The sequence below is a fragment of the Heptranchias perlo genome, chromosome 3, assembly GCF_035084215.1.
Source record: "Heptranchias perlo isolate sHepPer1 chromosome 3, sHepPer1.hap1, whole genome shotgun sequence".
In the NCBI taxonomy this organism is placed as follows: Eukaryota; Metazoa; Chordata; class Chondrichthyes; order Hexanchiformes; family Hexanchidae; genus Heptranchias; species Heptranchias perlo.
The window spans coordinates 65,203,427-65,228,855 of NC_090327.1; the positions used below are offsets into that span (position 1 = coordinate 65,203,427).

Consider the following 25,429-nt stretch of genomic DNA (forward strand, 5'->3'; position numbering starts at 1 on the left):
TAGCTCCTGCCTACTGAGGCCTCAATTCCTGTCCTAGGGTTAGCAGCAGCACTGAGGAGAGCACAACCTGGTCCAGTGCATTAGCAGCCAGACGAAGGTAGATAGAGGAAGAGTGGTCCAGTTTCAGCTGATTTTTGTTAGCAAATGCTGACACCTGGATCTGGTAGCCAAAAAGCTGAGTGCTAATAGCCATGGAGCACACAACCAGTATCAGATATATAATGATCCTGATCCTGGCCTAATGCTTTGACCACTGTGGTGGGTGGAAGAGCAGTGTGGGGGTGGGGGTGGGGGTGGAGGCGATGAGGGTTCTATTGTTTCTCTTTTGTCCAGTATCTTTTAAGATGGCCAGATTGCGCTCTGCAGATAACCAGTTGTGCTGTCAGTAAAAGATCATTAAAGTTATATAACACAACAACAAATTGATACATTGATGCAGTGATCCCATCCTACTGAGTATCCATTACACAAAAGAGAAGCAATTCTAAGCCCAATGGAATAAATACAAATTACAACATAAGAGGAGATATTGTTCAGAACACTCGGTGGAAGCTTTGGTCTATGAATATATTTTTGAAATGTATATCTTTTAAAAACAAGAAAAGTGCAGTTCCTCTTTATCTGTCTGAATCAGATTGTTGTCTTATTTTTATAGCAAACTGATATTAATAGAAGGTAATTTTAGTTGGTGTGTTAAATTTAGAAGAAGCATGCTATATGTAGACACAGCTCTCACTAATTTAGTTAAGCTGAATATCTTTAATAATACTGAAAGGATTATCACGTAGACAAGACCATCTGTTCTTGGGAATGTAATAACTCCTAATACTAAAGCAAGGCATTAAAGACTCATGGAGGACAGAAATGGAGTACAGCTCATGATAAGGAGATTAATGCATCATTGTTTTTACTGATTAAACTGTATTGGACATGGCTAGATGTGAAGATAGCCTACAAAAACTCAAGTATATAGATTCAGTTGGAGGAATGTGATTCATTCTTTTATTTTGTCCACATTAAAAAGCTGTACAAAATTGTAGGTCATCTGTAAGCCTGAATGCTGTTCTAATACGCATTGGATAAGGCACATTTTCATTGACAGTAGATAATCCTTTTTTGTCATTTAAACTATAAACAGGTTATGTCGACTCAGCTGTGATATATATGAACCTTTCCTGAGAACGGAGAAAATACAAACAACTATCTACAAATGAAAATTAATGCCAAAGTGCAAGATAATTAAGTGTCCTCTTGTCGATCAAAAGAAGATTATCTGGAGTCCAAGAATACTTCCAGCTTTCTTCAATGTGGAGAAGATTCTTCACTCAGGTCAGAGCTCGGCACTATGCTGAAGGTTACCAAGCAACGGAAATCATCCAAATTGAAAATGAGCAGGAAAAAGAAGAGCTACAGCTACTTAAGGTAAATGTTGGGCAAGACCACTTTAATAATTCAGCAATGAGGTACTCTTTGTCGGTAAAAGCTAAATGGTTAGTCATATGATAATGTATTATTTTTGATATTGCTGTTTTATTTGAAGCCACTAAAATTAACATTTCACACAATATTTTACATATGCTCTCTCAGACCACTTTGTGTTTGAATAAATTGAAATGCATTTGTAAATTTACCAGAAAAAGTAGACCATACTAAGTGGACTTTAATATACTGTGGCTCAGCAGAGGAGATTATATTGTATTGTTCTGGTTGCTACTTAGAGTCATATTTTTCTCTCTTCAATAATGCTAACAAAAATGCAAATAAAAAGTGATGTAATGCTGATAGAAAGTGCTAACATAATGTTTGCCTGGGTTTAGTGCTGCTCTAAGGATTCCTCCTGAATTCATGAACTTTAGCAGTGTTTTTCATTTATTCAGGCCTTGTTATGGCCAATCATGAAAACCTTGTGCATACTTGGACAGTGATGGAAGAAAGTAGAAAAGTGAGTCTTTTACTTCAGATCAGACTTGACATTAGTGAATTTAATGAATGTGAAGATTTTGAACTGCCAGCAACAGAATTGGAAAGTACAGAGGAGTTTTTGGCTCCAGAGCATGGGGGCGGTGACTATGTTGCAGGAACAGAGCCATGCTTGCTCTATGGAGAGATCAGATGGGATAGTATGGAGCTGATAATGTGGTCCCAGCTTAGCGAATTATGTGTTGGCCATGCCTGCATCCAACTGAGTTGACCTAATGTGAGGTCATCACATTTGAATATTTTTTGACGCACCCAGTGTCTAGTGCAATGATGTATTGGGAGTGCCATGGGAATCAAGGGTCAGAGAATGGCTGCTAGTGTACTTTACAGCAACAACATTTTTTTGTTTAAGGTGGTGAACTCCGAAGTTTCTTTTCAGGTTTTGGCAATTGGAGGGCCAAAACAATTGGGGCAGCAAGACAGAGGGTGGTCCTGCAAGGGGGCCCAGGGAGGTCTATGAAGTCATTAGGCTTTTATCCATCTGTCATTGAATTTCTGTATTTCTCTGTATTTGTTGAGTTAACATCACATTATTACTGTTGCTGTATACTGGGGTCACCAGGAGTGCTTCAGCATTTGCAATGAGTCCCTGAGTGTAAGCCAATATTGATCCATGGACCATATGATAAATTGACCACATATAAAATTTTCAGAGCATCACGCTGAATGTATTTATTTTTATTGCTTACATGCAGTAACATTTTTCTGCTGATAGGGTCCATCACTTGTTCCATGTTATGTTGTACAGATATGTACTAGTTTTGCTATTAGTATAAGAGCAGTGTGGATTGAGACAAGGTGATTTGGCCCATGGGAATTTCTTCCTCCAGTACATTCTCTTTGCCACTGCAGTATTGTAGCATATACTTTATGTAATCCTGCTATTTTTGCTTGTACTACCTTACTTGCTACATTCTTGATAACATTCTTCTGTGTGACTACAACACTTTTGCATATATATTTAATGATGGCTTTCCTTCATGTCCATATATGTCATGTGACACTGCTGTAGCATAATATTGTTACCTTACTTTTCTGCTTTTTTTTAAGACATAAAATTGCTATACTTGTTGCCCCTGAATTATATTTGGAGGCTGTCCTCATGCACTAAAAATCTCAATGGGGTTAATTTTCATCTTCACCTTGGCAGTAATCTGGTGGAGCAGATCACCTACCTGTTATAGAACCTGCCTGATTTTTATTCCATTGATTTCAATGGAATGAAAATTGGTCAGGTTCTACAATGATCCACTCCACCAGACAGACAGTAAAGACAAAAATTTAGCCCATTGTATTGCTCCATCACACAAGCACTTGCTGGACCTGGTCAATAAAATTGGCTTTTATCTGTGGATGCTCAGACATTCTTGAAGTAATTTGGTCACTCCACATCTGCATTAATAAGCTTTTCAAAATTGATGTTGGTTAAGTAGCACTTTAGCTGGTTGAGCAGCATTAAACGATCATTATTGCAGGTGTCATTATTAGCTGCTAGTTTCTGAATGGCACCAACAAAATCCTGTTCTCACATCGATTTGTTAATTGTGTGAACTATGATGAACAACAGGCATCTCGCCCATCTTATCACATGATATCATAAAATGTACATCACATCGGGCATCTGAGAAAGAAATTTACGGAAAATAATTTGCATACTATGACAAAAGATGTTGCAATTTAAAGAGACACTGGGGAGGAATTCAACTCATGGTCATCCATTTTGCACGTAAAAAAAGGGCAGCCAGGAGTTGAAAGTTGGGAGGGTACCTCAGCCACCCCGTAGACGCCCAAGGCCCTCCTGATGCTGTATTTAGGCGAGCCTGTAAATGGACGAGTTGTAGGACCCCGGTACAAAATTCAGGTACAAATGGGCGGTGCTTGAGCTGCACAAGCTCTGCGTAGTTGTATCAGGTCTTGAGCAGCCTAACCACCGGTCCTTAAAGTGACCACTGGAGGCTTCACAAAAACAGCCTCAAAACTTTCTCAAAGTTTTATCTTTGTGGAGTCAGAAGGAGGAGGGAGTGTTCTGCCTGGCTCCACAAATATACAGTGGGCTATTGCCGGTCTGAGAATCCCCCCACCACATTGGCTTCACCTCCTCCACCCAACCCCCCATCCCCCGTCCCGGGACCTACCTGCAGGCTGAGCCAGCCAGAATTCATCAGGCCCTGACTGGCGAGCTGCTTTTGGTTGCCTGTTTGGTGCCTGTCGCTCACCACTTCCATTTAAATGAGGCCTGATGATGAATTTGTCTCAGGTCTCAGGCAGGCATGGATCAGTACATGGAGCAATCCCGCCAACTTGCTTGCTGCTTTTGGGCGCGAGTCGAATTTCGGCCCCATCAATTTCTAAAAATATAGGAGACAATTATAGGCATCACTTGATCTCCTGTGCTATTATGCATGGACAAAATTAATTGGCTCCAAAATGCCTCAGAGGTTCCGCCAGTCTCCTGCTGTAATATGGTGGAGTTGACAGTCTCGTGTCCAGGAGCACCACTCAGCGATAGGGCTTGGGATCTGATAGCAATTGGGTGGTTGGAAACTGGCAGTAGGGGGATACCTGGGAATTGGCAGTACTTGGGAGAGGTGTGGGGCTTGGCAGCAGTCCAAGTTCCCAGGGTCTGGTAGCACTCAGGCAGAATGGGGTCTGGGAGAAACTAGAGTCTGGAGGTAGTTGGGGAGATTGATGGAGGTAGTTGGGAGAGGGGGCTGATGGATGGCATTTGGCAGCACTCAGGGAAGGTGGGGGTGGGGGTTGCCTGGGGTCGGGCAGCACTCAGCATGCAGCTGAGCAAGGAGGAAATGGGGAGACTAGAACATATCTTATACATAGAATAAAGTGGACTTGTGTACATTCATTCTGCTGGATGCCTGACCAGGCATGGAGCTCCTGGGAATTTTAATCCCAGGTCTGTGATGAGCATTTTTTTAAATATACTGGATAGGGAAGGAAAAAATGGAGGGGTGGTGGCAGTATTGATTAAGGAGAATATTGCAGTGCTGGAGAGAGAGCATGTCCTTCAGGGGTCAAGGGCAGAATTTACTTAGTTAGAATTAAGAAACAATAGAGGCACCATTACACTACTGGGTGTATTCTATAGGCCACCAACTAGTGGGAAGGATATAGAGGAGCAAATTTGCAGGGAAATTACAGGGACGTGCAAGTACTATAGAGTAGTGATAATGGGGGATTTCAACTAGTAATAGTGTAAACGGCAAAGAGGGGGAGGAATTTCTGAAATGTGTTCAGGAGAACTTTCTTGATCAGTATGTTTCCGGCCCAACGAAGAAGGAGGCTTTGCTGAATCTGGTTCTGGGGAATGAGGTGGGTCAGGTGGAGCAAGTGTCAGTGGGGGAACATTTAGGGAACAGAGATCATAATATCATAAGGTTTAGATTAGTTATGGAAGAGGACAAGGAGCAAGCTAGTGTAAAAATACTTAATTGAAGGGCTAATTTCAGTGGGTTGAGAATGGACCTGGCCTAGGTAAATTGGAATCAAAGATTGGCAGGCAAAACTGTAATCGAACAATGGGCGACCTTTAAAGAGGAGATGGTTCGGGAACAGTCTAGGTACATTCCCACGCAGGGGAAAGGTAGGGCAACCAAAGCCAGAGCTCCCCGAATGACAAAAGAGATAGAGAGTAAGATAAAGCAAAAAATGGGGTCATATGACAGATGTCAGGTTGATAATACAAGTGAGAACCAGACTGAATACAAAAAGTACAGAGGAGAAGTGAAAAAGGAGATAAGAGAGGCAAAGAGAGAGTATGAAAATAGACTGATGGCTAACATAAAAGGGAATCCAAAAGTCTTCTATAGGCATATAAATAGTAAACGGGTAGTAACAGGAGGGATGGGGCTGATTAGGGACCAAAAAGGAGATCTACGCATGGAGGTAAAGGGCATGGCTGAGGTATTAAATGAATACTTTGCATCTGTCTTTACCAAGGAAGAAGATGCTGCCAAAGTCACAGTAAAGGAGGAGGTGGTTGCGATACTGGATGGGCTAAAAATTGGTAAAGAGGAGGTACTAGAAAGGCTAGCTGTACTTAAAGTAGATAAGTCACCCGATGCAGATGGAATGCATTCTAGGTTGCTGAGGGAAGTAAGGGTGGAAATTGCAGAGGTGCTGGCTGTAATCTTCCAATCCTCCTTAGATATGGGGGTGGTGCCAGAGGACTGGAGAATTGCAAACATTTCACCCTTGTTCAAAAAAGGGTGTAAGGATAAACCCGGACAGACCAATCAGTTTGACCTCAGTGGTGTGGAAGCTTTTAGAGACGATAATCTGGGACAAAATTATTAGTCACTTGGACAAGTGTGGATTAATAAAGGAAAGCCAGTTAAAGGCCAGTTAAAGGCAAATCATGTTTAACTAACTTGATTGAGTGTTTTGATGAGGTAACAGAGAGGGTTGATGAGGGCAATGCGGTTGACGTTGTGTATATGGACTTTCAAAAGACTTTTGATAAAGTGCCACATAGTAGGCTTGTCAGCAAAATTGAAGCACATGGAATAAAAGGGGCAGTGGCAGCATGGATACAAAATTGGCTAAGTGACAGGAAACAGAGAGTAGTGGTGAACGGTTGTTTATCGGACTGGAGGGAGGTATACAGTGGTGTTCCCCAGGGGTCGGTGTTGAGACCACTGCTTTTCTTGATATATATTACTGACTTGGACTTGGATCTACAGGGCACAATTTCAAAATTTGCAGATAACACAAAACTTGGAAGTGTAGTAAACAGTGAGGAGGATAGTGATAGACTTCAAGAGGATATAAACAAGCTGGTGGCATGGGCGGACACGGTGGCAGATGAAATTTAACGCAGAGAAGTGCAAAGTGATACATTTTGGCAGGAAGAATGAGGAGAGGCAATATAAACTAAATGGTACAATTCTAAAATGGGTGCAGGAACAGAAAGACCTGGAGGAATATGTGCACAAATCTTTGAAGGTGGCAGGACAGGTTGAGAAAGCAGTTAAGAAAGCATACGGGATCCTGGGCTTTATAAATAGAAGCATAGAGTACAAAAGCAAGGATGTTATGTTGAATATTTATAAATCACTGAGTTCGGCCAAAACTAGAGTATTGTGTCCAATTCTGGGCACCACGCTTTAGGAAGGATGTGAAGGCCTTAGAGAGGGTGCAGAAAAGATTTACTAAAATGGTTCTAGGGATGAGGGCCTTCAGTTATGTGAAGACACTGGAGAAGCTGGGGTTGTTCTCCTTAAAGCAAAGAAGGTTAAGAGGGGATTTGATAGAAGTGTTCAAAATCATGAAGGGTTTAGATAAAGTAAATAAAGAGAAACTGTTCCCATTGATGGAAGGGTCAAGAACAAGAGAACACAGATTTAAGGTGATTGGCAAAAAGAACCAAAGGCGACATGAGGAAAAACTTTTTTAAGCAGCGAGTAGTTATGATCTGGAATGCACTGCCTGAAAGGGTGGTGGAGGCAGATTCAATTGTGGCTTTCAAAAAGGAATTGTATAAATACGTGAAGGCAAAAAATTTGCAGGGCTACAGGGAAAGAGTGGGGGAATAGGATTAACTGGATTGCTCTTACAAAGAGCCAACACAGGCTCGATGGGCTGAATGGCCTCCTTCTGTGCTGTAACCATTCTATGATTCTATGATACCATTTCAACAATAAACACTTTGGAAATGGAGCAGAATGGAGAGCCAAAACAACTGAGAAAAGGGTGGATTGTGAAAGGGAAACTGGCTGGAGATATTGGAAAATGGAATGAGTAAGTTTATGGGCAAATGTTGTGATTTTTTATTTTATTATGTTAGAAACATTATGAGTATATGGTAGAATGGGTATTGAACCAACATAACTGCTTTAAAAAGGACTTTGATTTTTTATTTCATGGATTTGATTAGTTCCCTTTCTTGTGAATTTGTATTTTTGAGAGATAGTCAAGTGTACTGTGTGTGTTTGTGAGTGTTTAAAAGTTTTTTGATTGCCTCAAAATAACATTACTAAAAATCAACCAATCAAGATGCTTTGCTCTCTATGGACACAACAGACACTTTGCCACCCCTTACAAACATGTTGGACACATCAGGCACAAGACATAATTACAAAGATAGGGATAGTAGAATATATTGAATATTTACTTTTAACATTTTAAGGAGTTGATAATCCACCTGACTGTAATTTTAACACCCATCTAACATCATGTGGATGATGTCTTTAAAATAGTGATAATAATGGTGGTTTGCATTTTAAAACATGGATTTAACTTGGCATAAAATTAGGAAGCATCATGTATCAATATGAAAGATTGACAGATGTGTTTTCAAACATTGAGTTATATACTACAAACTTGCATCTTATTGCAATAGTGTTTTTCCAAAAATGTGCAAAATTACTGAATGGACGCACGTGCAACATCTTCATGACGAACATAATTCTGCTTCCACAGCTGACATAAGGCAAGGCAACCTCTACCAGATAAATTCAATATAGTGAGGAACTTAAGAGGAAAGAGTTTGAAAGGTTATGATCTGGAATGCACTGCCTGAAAGGGTAGTGGAAGCAGATTCAATAAAAACTTTCAAAAGGGAATTGGATAAATACTTGAAGTGGCAAAATTTGCAGGGCTATGGGGAAAGAGCAGGGGAATGGGACTAATTGGATAGCTCTTTCAAAGACCCAGCACAGGTACGATGGGCCAAATGGCCTCCATCTGTGCTGTATGATTCTATGATTCTTTGAAATTTGCAATCGCATTCAAAGATGACCCCAAGATGGCAGATATGGTGATTGGAGCTACTGACACTACTGCAGAACAATGTGGCTTCAGAGGTTAAAGTAAAATGTTGGGACAAAGCTGAGGTAACTTTACAAGGATACACTATTCTGTGGAAGGGAGGGGAATGGACAAAATCATTTCAAAGTAAAGTTTTTGTGTGAGTCCACAGCAGCCTCAGGCAGACCTTAGTTCTTATGAACAGGATCAGTTGCTGTATCTTTTGGGTCTAACTTAGGCTGGCTACTCTTCAGATAAAGCGTCGTTGATTTGCTTATTGCCATTGGCTACTCACTGTCTACAATCTCTTCCCAGACGTAAGTCAATGGCTCAGTACCAGGAGGTACTCAAAGCTGGAAACTGAACCATCATCTAAATGCAAACGGCAGTTGATGTTAGCTCAATTGTTAATTTTAAATCTGAGATTGATAGATTTTTGTTAACCAAAGATATTAAGGGATATGGGGCAATGGTGGGTATATGGAGTTAGGTCACAGATCAGTCATTATTTCACTGAATGGCGGAACAGGCTCGAGGGGCTAAATGGCCTACTCCTGTTCCTATGTTCCTATGTCCTGTGTTCCGATGCACCATTTCCAATCAGAAGAATCAGTATAGTGGAGTTCCATGAGCTGGACCCTATGCTACACCTGACCTTGGAGTGCTTGATACTGCCAAGTGCCAAAAATTAGAAAAACATTAGACCCAATTTTAACTCAGGGTGGGAATTGGGCATGGGTGGAGGGAGGCGGCACACCATCTTGACCTCAGCAGCATGAGGCACAGACGATTTTAAATCCCTGGCTTCATCCGCATCCCACCAGTTAGTTGCCCGCCCAAAACCAGCGGGAAGCGGCAGCTGACTGGTGAGCGGGAACTGAAAGTCGGGTAGCAGGAGGCCACTGCCAGAGAGCAAAGGAATGGCAAACAGATGGTAAATAACCAGCCTGAGGTGCTCCTCTGCTGAAGGTTTTTACCAGTGGGGTCAACAGCCATCGATGCAGAGGATAGTCCTGTTCTCCTAAGAACTGTTCTCCCAGTGTTTCCTCTCCTTCAAATACCCCACAATGAAAGCATTATTGTCACTTTCTGGGTAACAGACACTAAAGTACATGATGAGGTTTCTGTCATCAAATACCACATGAAGATTAATTGAGGGCAAACCTTTACTGTTGATGAAGGCCATAGGGTTGATATGAAGAGCCCTGATGCCAAATGGAAAATATGTTCTACTCTTTTCACTTAAGGGAACCCTGCCACTGGGTGAAAGCTGTCCAGTGGATGCTTACTTTCTATAGGATAAGTGATTAAGCTGTAGCGCCTTGCAAATACAACACATGTCACTTCACTGAAACATGTGTGCAGAAACTGTCCTCTGATATGTTCAGGTGCTGATCCCAGGGTAATGACAGTTGTGGCCAAAATGTTTGAGGAGTCGTCGTATCTGTATTTTTGAATAGTTGTGAAGTCCTCTTCCTCATTTCAATTATGCAGCACGTTCAAAATTTCCAAAGGAATACCTACCCTCACATCTTCGTAAGATGTGACATCATAGCAAACAGAAGCCAAAAGTAATAATGAAAAGTACTGGTGAGAAAAAAATTCAAAGTGCACAAAGGAGGCCTTCCCAGCAAAATCAAGTAATGTATGGACCAAAATGTAGGCAAGGGAACATAAAATACAGGAAAAATAAAAAATAAAAAAATAAAACTTACCTACTACCTGTAAGAGGCCTTCTGGAGCTGGTGAGTTCACAAAGATTGTGGTACACCCACTTTTTATGGGTAAGGCACAGGGTGGGCGGAGACTTACCCAAACTTGTAAAATTGGGCTAAAGCTGTTTAAGGGGTCATTTACATATTTTAATGAGGCCCACACACATCTGTAATGGGAGCTTCAATAAGCAACAGAACAACCCATGCATGATCTGGCATTGTGTCCTGGGACCAATTTTGCAGACCTTGCTAGCTGCATGAAAGGCCCCATTGGTAGCACAGGGTCTCATAAGATCAGGGCTAATAGGTCGTGTTGCTTTAATCTGCTGAAATTGTTTGAGGAAGTAACTAAACTGGTGTGCAAGGGTAACTTTGTGGATCTAATTTACTTGAGTTTTCAAAAGGCCTCATATTCCAGGTTTTGCTGTAATCAATTGCATTGCATGCTGCTCATTGTATCGGAGCAATGTTTTCTAGCTCTTCAAACCATTTGGAGTACCTTGTAAGCACCTGAGGCACAATCTTTCCATTGTTTACTCAGAGAAAGAAAGAATAAAGAAAGAATGTACATTTATATAGTGCCTTTCACGACTTCAGGATATCCCAAATATCCTGAAGTACTTTTCAGCCAATGAAGTACTTTTAGGTGTTGGTGAAGGGATAAAAATAGGCCAGGAACCATGGGAACACCCCAGCTCTTCTTCATACAGTGTTGTGGGGATCTTTTATATCCACCTGAGAGGGAAGACAAGGTCTCAGTTTAACACTTTATCTGAAAAACAGTGCAGAACCCTCTCAATACTGCACTGAGGTGTCAGCCTAAATTATGTGCTCAAGTTCCTGGAGCAGTACTTGAACCCATAACCCTCTGACCTAGAGGCAAGAATGCTACCACTGAGCTACAGCTGACTCCCTTTACATTACATGTTTCCAATTACAAATAGCAATAAGTATGAACTACTGGCAGATTTCTTATTTTCCCCTATTTTTAAGTGCTCGTGCTGGGATCTGTTACCGGAATCATAAGGTATAAGATCAGTTAGCAGCATGTTAAATTGGTAATACTGACCACCTTGTTCCTGTACTCCGTTGTCTTTTCGGCTCATGTTTTTCCACAAAGACAAAGCCAAATAAAAACAGGCATTGTTTTCATCTTCAGCAATAGCATTATTTATTTATATAACTGAAGCCATAATTATGATCTGAATTATGCAGCATGCCACCATTTTTTTTACAAAATTCTAATTTTTAAGAGGTTTTACATTGTCTATTTCCCCCGTAGGCTGAGAATACTAATGATAATTCTGACTGTTTTCCATAGCAACAAATGAAACAGAAGCCACACTGGGATAATAATATGCGGGGGAGGGGGGGGGAGGGGACTGATGGATTAGCAGCATTTTTGCTCACAAACAGGGGTAAATCAATCAGGAAGAAATGTCACACTATGGTCTCACAGCTGCTTAATTAATGCAACTTGTTTATGTTGTAGCTTTAAAATGCTGCATCTCAGAGTTGTAGGTTTCTCTTTTGATGCAGTCTAAGCTTCCAATTGTAACTATTGAGTAACTATAATATCCTGTAGAACTGAAATGTGGGCCTAGAAATTGGAACGTACCTGAATCGGGGCATTATCCCAGTGCAGCGATGCAGCTCGAGCCTAATGAGTCCGGCGACAGGACCACGGCAAATTGTGACCAGTACACCTGAGGCCTGGTGAAAGAAATTCTAATGATTATAGTCAGGTGTTTATTCACTATCCCTTCATTTCCTTTGCAGCTTTCAAAAATAGAAATCACAAGCATTTAACAAAGTACCAGGTTGTGAATTGGAAATTCTGAAAGTCATAAAATAGCGGAATATGTAGAATCTTTCATTCAGTAATCTTCTCAAAATTTGAAACCTTTTTCATTTTAGTGTGAAGATTGCTAATGTAGCCTTTGAGGATTAAATGAATAGGACAGCAAAATAAGAAAACACATCTATTTTTCTCTTTTATAATTTTTCTAGTTCAATGAACAGTTACAGGAGGCATTTTCTAGCTGATAAAATAATATCCTTGGGATACATAATATTCCATAAAATGCCAGCTTCACACTGTCATCAAAATATTTTGTTATTCCAGTTTTGGCTGCCAGTCGTACCAATATAATTGTACTGTCAATTTAAGTGTACAGCCTGACATTGACTGACAGTTCAACTTTAACTTTATCTAGGTTTGTTAAATTTTAAAAAATCTAATCTGAAACACCGACACACTAAAATACTGTGGACTGCGCAGTCTTAGTTCGGCGAAGCATTAGATAACGTACAACACAAAATAAGGCTACATGTTTTTATTGGTGCAGAAACCAAAAGAAAAAAATCTGTTTAGTTTACTCCACACTGCTGCAAACCTCCTCTTCTTTTTGAAATATGAGGGTAATAATTGCTGTTGGCGATGTTATTGCACAAACATTTAATGCATTCAAATACCTATCTCAGCTATTTTTAACAGAGGCATTAGTCTCTTTATTTTAAATGGATTAATACCTCCCTTAAAATATCTGAGAAATGAAGTTGAGATGAGTGTGTTAAGCATTCACATAATAATATTGCCAACAGTCATTTGTACCCTATTGTCTTAAAGTTAGAGCTTGATTTTCATAGATCTCTCTAAAAGCTACCTCATAAGCACAATTCTTACTTACAACATGACTGTTTTGAAAAATGTGCCATTTTCAACACATTGATGACTTTTAACCCATACATTGATATTAATACTTATTTAAATTAGGGTGTAACATTGTGAAAGCTGCAAGAAGGCAGTTGGTGTTATACGTTGTGGACAAGACAGGCTATCAAAATCTTCATGTCTCATCTTGTTTGTTGAAATGGGGAATGTGCATGATGTGGGGAACCTAAATAGGAGGGCAAAGCAAATAAAAATTAGATGGAAGCAAATCCTTTAAATCTATATCAGCAGCGGGCCTGCATTTTGATTTTCTTTATGAGAAGTGTGGCACTATTCCTGGACAGGACCTCCAGATGATAATAAATGTTGGAAAGATGTTGGGAACACTGACTTTAGTAACTTCAGACCTTAGCTACACCTTCTGTTTTTTTCACAGCAGTGGGTACTTGTGGTGTAGGGAGAGACTGTTTAGCAGTTTGCAGGTCATTTACCCATTAGCTCTCTCACTGTGATGGTGTATCTGTTTATTCTCTGCCCCCGCCCTTTCCCTTCCTGCCCTTTCTATATTTTTGTTCAACCTAACTAAAATGTCTGTCTATCTTTCGGTCTTCAGTTCTGATGAAGATATGTCCCAGCCTGTCTTTTCCCTTTACAGATGCTTATATTGCGGCATTTTCTGTTTTTATTTCAGATTTCCAGCATTTGCATTTTTCTTTTTTCTTTTATTCTCCAGATGACGGCAGCTGCTTTTCTGGATAGATCCTATAAAACAATACTGATTGCTTCCCAGGCAAACCTTTCTATTGTTACACATTCTGCTTTGTCCCCACAACCCTTTGCTACAAAATGCCATCTTTACCAGCAGATTCGTGCAACATGAATTCAAGTTCTTTCTTTATCTGTAATTTTTCCCTAAAATGTTAGCCTCAGATGGCGATTTTAGAGTTAAATTCTTGTTCATTTATGTAGAGATTTAAAAGGACAAATAGGCTCACTGGGAGCGATTTTGAGTCCCCACCAGGTGGAAATGGGGCGGTAGTGGCCCGAAAATGTTGGGGAATGACTTACTGCTCTGTTCCCGCCAAAGTTGCAGCTGTCCCTATCTTTCCCAAACTTAGCGTTGGGTGGCCGAGCTGCCGGTCTGAGTCAAGTGGTAGGCCCTTTTAATATACAGTGTCCTACAACATATACAGGATCCCAATTACCATTTTAGGACAGTACTGTGCAGAGCATGTGCTGCAAATGTTCTGCCCAGCATCATCTGGCAGTCCAGAGGAAGAGAAGCCCAGCAGGTAAATTTTAATTTATTTTTGTGGGGCTGGGAGGTGCATTTATGCCATTTTCCTGGGTTTCCGTAGCTCTTCTACCAAAGTTATGGAAGACAAGCGGGACAAGTATCATAGAGATTCACCCATAGTATGTCTTGCTTTCAGTGGCACTGCATGAAAGAAGGCATGTCTGAGCAATCAACAGCCAGCATACCCTGATCGGCCACACCAGCCAAGATGTAGCCCGCCATATCTGCCGTCCCTGGCACACCTATGCACCAATAACCAGGGAAACTGCCTGTTTCCAAATACGTCTGCTGCAAAGACACCTGCAGCTACCATGCAGCACAGGCTGTCACATTCAGTGATTGTAACGGGAAACTGTGGCCTGAAATTTGCAGTACTGACCTATACTGTGGAATGGCACCTTGCTCCATCATCCTTGCAGCACTAATTCAATTACAGCAGCCATCGAACTGGTTGTTAGGTTTGGCTGTTCCAACACTTACTCACAGTCTCGTGCTTGCATCTTGGATTTCCTTATCCTTTATTTTTGTCTGCCTCTTCTTAATCCCTTGCCCTTCAGCTTTGAAAAAGGCTGATAATGGGGTCAGGTGCCTTCTGAGATTCTACAAAATCTTTCCAAATTTCTGTCCCCCTATTATGACACATCCCTTTAACTCTCCCCATCCTGTTAAATTTCATTTACACACAATTTTCTTCTCCCACTTCCACTGTGCTCAATACACTATAGAAATCTGGATGTAAACAGTATACTTCCATTTGGGTTTATCTAAAACCCACCACTGGCCATTCAGGTATAAATCACATCAACAGCAAAAAATACAGACTATCATCTTTTCTGAGACAATTGTGTATCAATATAGGCAGCTGTGAGTAACCCTGTAAGTATTGTGCAAAAGAAAGAAGCCAGTAAAATGATCCACCATAAACAAAAGTGCTTAATTTTAGGCACATCAACACCCGCCACTCCCACCCCCCCAAATTTTGCATTCAAGACTCATAGAAACATAGAAAATAGGAGCAGGAGTAGGCCATTCGGCCCTTCGAGCCTGCTCCGCCATTCAATATGATCATGGCTGATCCTCTATCTCAATACCATATTCCCGCTCTCTCCCCATACCCCTTGATGCCTTTTGTGTCTAGAAATCTATCTAGCTCTTTCTTCAATATATTCAGTGACTTGGCCTCCACAGCGTTCTGTGGTAGAGGATTCCACAGGTTCACCACCCTCTGAGTGAAGAAATTTCTCCTCATCTCAGTCCTAACCCTGTATCCTGAGACTGTGACCCCTCGTTCTGGACCCCCCAGCCAGAGGAAACATCCTCCCTGCATCCAGTCTGTCTAGCCCTGTCAGAATTTTATACGTTTCAATGAGATCCCCTCTCATTCTTCTAAACTCTGGTGAATACAGGCTAGTCGACCCAATCTCTCCTCATACGACAGTCCTGCCATCCCAGGAATCAGTCTGGTGAACCTTCGCTGCACTCCCTCTATGGAAGGTGTATCCTTTCTTAGGTAAGGTGACCAAAACGGCTCACAATACTCCAGGTGTGGTCTCACCAAGGCCCTGTATAACTGCAGTAAGACATCCTTGGTCCTGTACTCAAATCCTCTTGCAATGAAAGCCAACATACCATTTGCCTTCCTAACTGCTCATGAGTGCCTTTGATGCAGTGTTTGTGCAGACCGAGGCTGCATTTATTCCAGATCGGAAAGTACATTGGCATTCTCATTCTGTGAGCCATGACAAGGTTTTTTCCCAGCCTTTGCTCAATTATAACAGATATTCATTTTTGTTATGAGTCAAATTCAACCACATTAAGGGAATGTGGGCAGAATACACAGTAAATGCAGTCCCAGTATAAATATGGTTGTAGCTTCTGCAGCACCCTGACGCTTAGGAATTCTTCAATTTCTGAATAAGGCATTTCCTATGATGGTAGCTTGTGACTCAGGTAGATGGCTGAGTTTTCCTCCCCTTGCTTATTTACTTGGTTCAGCATACCAACAACATCCCTATTCGATGCATCAGTCAACACAGGGCCTGCCATCAGAGGGCAGATTTTTCACTTTGTCACAATGGCGGTGGATCTTCAGTGGAGTAGGACTTCCATCTTATCTATTCCTGTGCCCCTCACCCTGGCCGTTTTCCCAGAGTCATGCTACCTATCACATTTTGGGAGGGTGCCAGAGGAGTTGCATCACTACCACGTCACCCACCTTAGATGGGTGGGGAGGGAAATTGCTGCAGTCCCTTGCCCAGGGCTGGCAGAATCTAAAAACATTTTTTTTTAAATTTCTCGTAGTCGATCATGGGCAAAGTGGTTACATCACAGTCACCACCAGACTTTGCAGGATGTTGTGCACAGTGTCAAATGATTCCAGTAGATGATCATGCTCAGTTAGCAAACTTCTGTTATATGAGGTCTGAATCAATGTGCGCTGCAGCTAAGGATGGATGCAAGCTGTTCCTGCGGTCAGCAGGTTTGGTTCCTGCTCCTGCACTGCCACCACCATAATTTTCTGCTTACTTATGCTTTGTAATTTACGCAGTTTTCTCTCCTTAGGGTTCATATACCTTGCCTGCTGCTTGTGACAGATGAAGTGAGTAAGGCAGGGTTGTTCCCTGGGAGATACAGCAGCTTCTTGAGGGATGCCTATAGAAACCGAAGAAGATCATATGTTAAACTCTTAACTGCAAGGCGCCCATACAAACTATGGTTACATATCAAAATATTGTGTCTCATGGTGTTTAGCTTGAGTGTATGAGAGAGAGAGAAAGAGTGACTATGGAGAGAAGAAATAAAAAGGAAAAGAATGGCACTAGGTTTCAGTTTGGGGAAACCTCCAGCTTCATCTTCCCCCATTTCCTCTGCGTTCTCAATTTCAATTATATCCAGAATGGCCTCTTTGAGGCTGACTGAGGACTGAAACTTGAGAATGCTTCTCTCGTCTGCCTTTGCTCCCTCCTGTTATAAGCCAATTTGTGCTCCAAGGCGAGGCGCGCTGTTGGGATTTTTTTAATATATTCGTTCATGGGATGTGGGCGTCGCTGGCAAGGCCAGCATTTATTGCCCATCCCTAATTGCCCTTGAGAAGATGGTGGTGAGCTGCCTTCTTGAATCACTGCAGTCCGTGTGGTGAAGGTTTTCCCACAGTGCTGTTAGGTAGGGAGGTCCAGGATTTTGACCCAGCGACGATGAAGGAACAGCGATATATTTCCAAGTCAGGATGTTGTGTGACTTGGAGGGGAACGTGCAGGTGGTGTTGTTCCCATGTGCCTGCAGATGTTGCAGTCTCAAGTACACCAAAACCCAAGAGCCAACCTTGCATTCCTGCATGCGTATGAGTAAATAAAAGTGCATCAAATGGCTAGATTTTGTTGGAAGAATTGTTCAATGTACAACTTACAAGACTGCAATAGCATGGCAAACAATGAAAGAGTGAAACTGTTGTCTATGGGCCTCATATGCAGCTGCAGGCAATGTATAATATATTGAGAGGAAACATTTTGTGTTATGGATATTTTGTCCATAATCTTACTATAGCGAAATGTTGGGTAGCTTTACTTTGGAACACTTAGGTTGCCCAAAAACCTCTTGTGCACTGCTTCCGTTTGTGCTGTGTGGTACTGTTGACATTCACAATGGCCACCACTTCCTCTCAAGCACTTTGCAATACTCTCCTGTGGTAAAGTTGCCCTAGAATGTCAAAAATGACAACCCTCCTTTCATGTACCTCTCACAATAGTAACTGCAGTTCTGCTTGCAAAAACAATTACATTTTTGGTTGGCTTGGCTCCATCACATCTTTAGCCTGTACCTCTGCAATTCTGCAATAATTAAAAATCATGGTGTAGCCCTTTAAATTCCTGTACATGTGCAGATAAACATGCTCCTTGAAAATATGTAAGCTCCCAGCAGTAGGCTCAAATTATGCTGGGAGCTTGCTCGGCATAGTCAATGAACTCCCACCCAGGAGCTGAGGTTCATTTTCATGTTCCTAATTCAGAAGTGCCAAACGAGAATAAGAATTCTTTGCTGTTTTTCCCTGGTCCAACTATTGCTTTTACTTTTCTAATCCTTCTATCTATGCAAGTGAAGTATCTGATGTTATTTTTGCTGGCATTGAAGTTTCCAATGTATTCTTTCATTAGATCTGGTGTTGCACTTTAATTCAATTTTTTTTTACTTGCATTTATATACCGTCTTTCATGACCTCAGGATGTCCCAAAGCACTTTACAGCCAATGAAGTATTTTTGAAGTGTAGTCACTGTTGTAATGTAGGAAATGCGGCAGCCAATTTGCGCACAACAAGGTCCCACAAACAGCAATGTGATAAATGGCCAGATAATCTGTTTTTGGAGGTGTTGGTTGAGTGATAAATAGAAGAACTCCCGTGCCCTTCTTCAAAAAGTGATGTGGGATCTTTTACACACACCTGTGAGGGCAGACAGGACCTGAGTTTAACGTCTCATCTGAAGGACGGCACCTCCGACAGTGCAGCACTCCCTCAGTACTGCACTGAAGTGTCAGCCTAAATTATGTGCCCAAGTCTTGGGCATGTGGCTTGAACCCACAACTTTCTAACTCAGAGGCATGGGTGCTACCACTGAGCCACGGTTGGTACTTAAAATATTATGAACATTATGCCTGATGTTCTACAAACTTTTGTAAAAAATTTGCATATTGCATAGGGGGATGTAATCACTCTGATGCATCTCTGGCCAACTTTATCCCAACAACAACTTGCATTTATACACTACCTTCTAACTTAGAAAAGCATCACAAAGGGCTTCGCCGAGGTATGAGAGAAAGGATATATTGGTGGGAGGGATAACCAAACACTTGGTGAAAAAGATAGATTTTAAGGAGGGTCTCAAAGGAGGAAAGGGAGGTCAATAGGAGGCAAGGGTTTAGGATTAAAGTAGAACACTGCGATGGGTCTTGATTTCATTATGCTGGTGATATGAGGAGGAAGAAAAGCATAAAACGCTCTATTTGTACATTGTTCCAGAGTGTGGGACCTGAAGACACAGCCACCAATGTTTGGGTGAAAGGAGTGGGGTGGATGCCCAAGAGGCTGGAGTCAAAGAATGGAAAATTCAGGAGAGTTATAGGACTGGAGGAGGTTATACAAATAGGAAGGGATGAAGCTATGGAAGGATTTAAGGAAAAGGCCAAGAATGTTAAATTAGAGGTGTTGAGGAATTTGCAACTGATGTAGGTTTGGTGATGATGGAATCCTCTGCATTGTCTCTTTAATCTCTCTTACTCCCATTGCACTTTTCATCCTTGGAAATTTGCTTGCAATCCTCTAATCCCTAATAAAAGATAACCCTCTTACTTTTTCAATTACTACCCTACTGTCCTTTCCATTGGTGCTTTCTAAAGTTATGGAAGCTGCTCTTTCACCTCTAGTTTCCAACCTCTTCTCCATCACAATCTTTCCTCTCTCTGTTCATTTTACCAATATTACCATTGAAATTTCCACCCTTGATCGTCTTGATGTACAAATAGACTGTTTTATGCTTTTCTTCCTCCTCACATCACCAGCATGATGAAATCAAGACCCATCGCAGTGTTTTACTTTAATTCTAGCAAAACTGTGGAACTCCTTATTTCCCGCAATCTTTCCATCCTCCCACAATTTTCAGTCTTTTAAAACCCAAGTGTGGCATCACCTAATTACTACATCCCAATTTGGCTCATCTCTTTTGTTTTATTCAAACTTGGTGATGTCCTAAACTATGAACCATAACCCTTCACCTTGATTTCTCAAAATAAAATATAAACTGCATGCCTGAAATGGAAAACTTTTTGGGCTCTGCCATTGACATTCCTCACCTCGATGTGCACAATATAGGGCCAATTTTTCTGACCCTTGCCCCCAGGGAATACACAGTCCCCAGGTGCAGAGGTCAGGAAAAAGGGGTGGAAATCTTTTTTGCCAGGTCTCCTCCTGTTCTACATTGCCCTGGTATTTCTGCGGTTTTCCCAGGGGCTTATAGAACTTTGCCTGCCACAAGGTTCTGATCTCGGAGGCCTGACACACAGCCACAGACCTCACATTTCTGTCCCTCCCCCCTTCCAGGGGGCAGGCCTACACAGGGGATGCCTTCGGGCCATGTAACTTGTCTGGAACATGAACTCCAGTCTGGGTCTAGACAGGAGCAGTGCACTTCAGTTGAATCCATCCTTATAAATTTCATTAAGACTTTCTCACAAATTTCTAAATTTTAATTCCAAACTTTTGCAACTTTTTAATTCTTTTCTCAAACCTTGGAGTAAACATGGCAGGTAATCATTGCAATGTGCCATTTCCAGTGCCAACAATGCTACCAATTGTGTGACAAGACCTAGATGTGTTTAGGGCTGTTTATTGTGCTATGATTGGACTGTGTGGGTTCACTAGATGAATACAAATGCCATAACAAACAACTCTGCAGTGAGAGTTGTGACTAATTTGAATTTCAGATTTTCTCTTCAGATTTCCTGGTGGTGAGCAAAAAAAACATACTTTGGAAATAAATTAATAAATAACCTTATAATTAATTTATTTATGGTTTTAATTCAAAATACACTTAATTTTTCTCCAAACCTTTTAAAATATTGTTTCAAATTATACTTTTTTCCCTAATTGTCTTCCTTTTTCTCCGAAAGATACTTGAGTCATGTGATGTGGGGCACCACCATGCCAGCAGCCCTCTGGTGTCTCACACAAGGAGCCGTACTTCATATCTGAAAGTAGACTGTGAGGTCAGGAGGCTTTTTTCCCACCCTTTTATGAGACATTCATGTATTCGCACTTCCAGTGGGGATAACATGATAGTGATCAGCAGGAACCCCTGTTGATTTCCATCCCCCTTTCTTTCCCAGAAACACTGTGGTCAACTGAAGTTCCCTAACTGCTCTCCCAGTTGAGATCAACTAACTCAGAAAATGTAGCTGGTACCTCTTATTTGATGAAAATAACAGTCTACTGTCTGCATGGAGTCTGAACCGAGATCAGACATCACACACGTAAAACACAGATGCAGATCCCATCCCAATGTTTACACACTGATGAGTTATGTTAGAACATTGAATAAAGGTTGCGCACTATTAAATCCCACATCCTCCAATCTGGACGCCAGACCTCACCAATCTGCCGATCTGAGTTGGTACGAGGCCTGCGAGAGTGAGTGCACCAAGGTTCTCTGATGATGCACTAGAGACCTGGGGTGCAAGAGGTGGACAGAAGGAGGGACATCCTATATCCGCAGGGGGGGTGGGGGGCAAGAGGCCCTCCAGATATATATTGAAAAGGCAGTGTGTGGCAGCGGGGGACGAAGTCAATGCCAGGCGCACAGCATCATGTACATGGATGCAGTGCAGGAAGAAGTTCAATGCTTTGACATGAGTGGTCAAGGTGAGCGAGGTCAACTGTCAAGTGGCGTCTCCTACCAACTGCACCACGCACTACACCCCCCTCCCACCATTCCCCACATACCAATAAACTCTTTCCATCAGCACTCAACTCTTCCAATCAGATGCTTCCTCCCGCCCTTACACATTACCACTGTTTCAAGCCACCCACCCACAGTTCACAGGCCACACACACTGGCAGCTATTCAAACATGACAGGCACATCACCCAGGCACACGTCCTGCTTTCTTGCAGGAAAAGGTGGCGCATATCAAGAGGCAGCAAGTGGCCGTGGCACCTCGAGCCTGTTCCATCATTCAATGAGATCATGGTGGACCTGTGACCTAACTCCATATACCCGTCTTAGCCCCATATCCCTTAAATCTATCAATCTCAGATTTAACATTCACAAGTGAGCTAGCATCAACTGCCGTCTGCAGAAGAGCGTTCCAAACGTCTCCCACCCTTTGTGTGTAGAAGCATTTCCCAACTTCACTCCTGCACATCCTGGCTCTAAATGTTAGGCTATGTCCCCGCATCCTAGTATTCATGTCTAGGAGACCTCCAAAAACAGTTACAAATGTCTCGACAGCTAGCAGCAATAATCCAGCCACTAACCTGTAAATCCTGCATGGTCCCTTTAAATAGCGCCGGTAGTGGGTCCTCCGGGCACTCTAAGACACGTTCAGATGGTCGGGGTTAAGACTGTGCGTTGAGTTGACCGTTAAGTGCCAAAATGGTATCTATCACTTTAAATCAGCATTGCACACTGATTGAAGCCATTTTCTCCCTACTTTACATGATTCCAGCTTTTGTTATCTGCGCCTGCGCAAACTCCTATACCAGGATGGCGTCTGGTGCACGTCACGCAGGAAACGTGCGTGCGCATCCAAGATGCCATCTTGGATGTCGGAGAGGCCATGCAGTGCCAAAACAACGGGCGCTACACAGCCCAATTTAGCGCCCTAGGGATCAACCCTGGGACCTTCCAGTTGGTATGGATCAGCACCGCACTATACAGTACATTTACACAATGAGCCATTGGGCAAGCTTAGAATATTTTTTGAGTGAAATCATCACTTGGGGATTCAAGGCTACAAACGGATCCCAGCAAGTTATGAGTTTCAAGTCATATTATTTAAAGAGTTAAAACATTTGTTATAAACCCAGAAAAAGTTATCATTTCTAATTCCATAGGGGCTGAAAGCTTTATCATACTGTTTGCATTTTCTTCTTGTTTTACAAGGTACTGTAGCTTCCTTACGTGTTGTTGGTTCTGAATTGGTCATTATGTTTTTTCTACATATTTCCAGTGGGATATTTCATTGATTTAATGACTCTATTAATATATAACAGCTGCTCTTATATTTCTGATAACTGTCCTCATCTAATCCATCTTTTATGAGCAAAGAAAACAGCAGGTCTTTCACCTGCCAGCATCATTTTTGATTATTTCCTACACAGTTAAATCCTAAAGACTGGTGCTTCTCCTGCTCCTATTTCTTATGTTCTTATGTAAACGGATCCTGGATTGTGCCTGTATTAAAATTTCTGCAAAACTGTTTATAGACATGAGGAAGAATTCTGCACAGCATACTCTGGGCTAGAATCATAATTTTGTATCTCTATGTTGTTTGACTGAATTGTGAATTTCAATAATGCCTTTCACTCGCCTCCACAAAAAAAAGCTCAACTTTTAGATTCTTTATTATTCAATGCTTTGTTTATTTTTATCTTTGGTTTCCTTTCTTTATAAGTTTTCTTTACAAGTGTTTTAGTTACAGAGAAGCATTCTGTTGAAAATGTAATTTTGACATTGGTAATTGAACTGTATAATATTTAGTTTATATTTTTTTCAACACCTACAACATCCTGCAGGAACAGTTTGATCTGTGGAACAGACATGACAAATTACCCAACAACAATGAAATGAGCCTTATGGCAAGTGGAAGGAATTTGGCGCATCACTGCCTCATTCTATTTTTTCTTAGCTATTGTCTACTCAGGTGCAAAATCTGCATTACCTCACTCAACAAGTCCAAAGATCTGTTGGAAATATCAAGGATTTTTAAAAGTTTATTATAGGGTAAGAATCATTTGAAATGGTCAGCATTTTTAGGCACACAATAATACCACTGAAAAGATGGATACTAAACATATTTAGATTCCTAGATAGGGGAATGTTTAGGTTTCCTTAGTTATGGGCTGGGTTAAAAGATCAAAACAGATAAAGTTGGTGGCCCTGAAATTTCACAGGGCTAACTGCCGTAACTGTGGCAGTAAACCGGCAGAACTCCCAAAGAGATGGCATTAATGGCTGAAAATGGCCATTTCTCTGGGGCTCCTGCTGGTCTCCTGCCATAGCTATGATAAGAGACTGGTGGTAGCTCCATCGAATTTAAGGCCAGTACCTTTGACTGATTACAAGAGTGGCTTATTATACACAGGACGAAGAGAGTCTGTTTGAACAATTGCCTCTTATTGTTTTTTTAAATTCATTCTCTGGAATTGCTTGGGCATCGCTGGCAAGGCCGGCATTTATTGTCCATCCCTAGTGTTAGAGAGCTGTGTCTCTACCTGATCCTCTTTATCAAGGAGGCACATAAACCCTAATTTGCCAAAAATGGCTTTCAAAGGACTGCAGCTCACTATTGAAGTGGAAGTTGCGGTGGTGGCAGAAAAGCGGACTAATTGTTCACAATGCCACAGAGACAGTGTGGACAGGGTTGCTCCCTTTGATGCTGAAGAATAATGAAGGAAAGTATCCACAAAGAAAAATCCCAAAAATTCAAAGATGGCAGACTACCCATCCAAACTAACTAATCCATGGAGAAAAATGCAATTGAAAATGTGAAAATAAAAGCAATTTTACCAAAAACTGAGTTGACACATCTTTTAAGAAGCCTACTTGAAGAGGCCAGTTTTCAGAATTCGCCATGTGTCCATTTTCTATGGGTGAAGTGCATGCTGTGGGAAGATCCTTGCCTGAAGTTGGGAGTTGATTTTAATATTTAAATAAGGCACACGCAAGCCAAAGTGCAGCCTCATTGGAAACAGTCAGGAATGACGCAATTCATGCTTGTGAGGAAAAGGCCCAATTTTCTGACCTGCACCTCCAGCAGACCCTCAGAGAATCAGAGCTATTGACTGAGATGAACTTTGACAATGTAACTGTCTATGCAATATATAATTCTAACTTGACTGTGAATTCACCGGCTTGTTAATATGTTAAAATAAGTGACAAGAATAATAAATACTAATGAACACCTCAAGAAAAGTCTATAAAGAATTATTTATCAGCATACAATTTAAATGTGTAACAATCCATTATGAAAATACATTTCTTAAAAAAAATCTTTGTAGGAAATAGCATAATAAATTTTGAGGAAATGAATAGACATGTCATTTGTCTTCAGAAACCTTAATCTATACCTTCATCACCTCCCATCTTGATTTCTCCATCTTGCTGACCTCCCGGGTCCTATCCTACAAAAGCTTCATTTGATTCAGAACTCTCACTTATATTCTATTCCACACTAAATGCTGCACTCCTATCACTCCGTACCGGCCTTCATTGGTTTCCTGTCTCGCAGCACATT

General features: G+C 41.4%; 1 protein-coding gene across 1 annotated transcript in view; it reads left to right on the forward strand.

Annotated features, from left to right (window-relative positions):
• Positions 1-1,305: 1,305 nt before the first annotated feature.
• Positions 1,306-25,429, forward strand: part of LOC137306421 (regulator of G-protein signaling 20-like) — a 175,589-nt gene continuing 151,465 nt past the window's right edge. The window contains exon 1 of the mRNA XM_067975607.1: positions 1,306-1,422. Within this exon, the coding sequence (XP_067831708.1) occupies positions 1,306-1,422 (117 nt within the window). The remainder of the gene's footprint in view (positions 1,423-25,429) is intronic.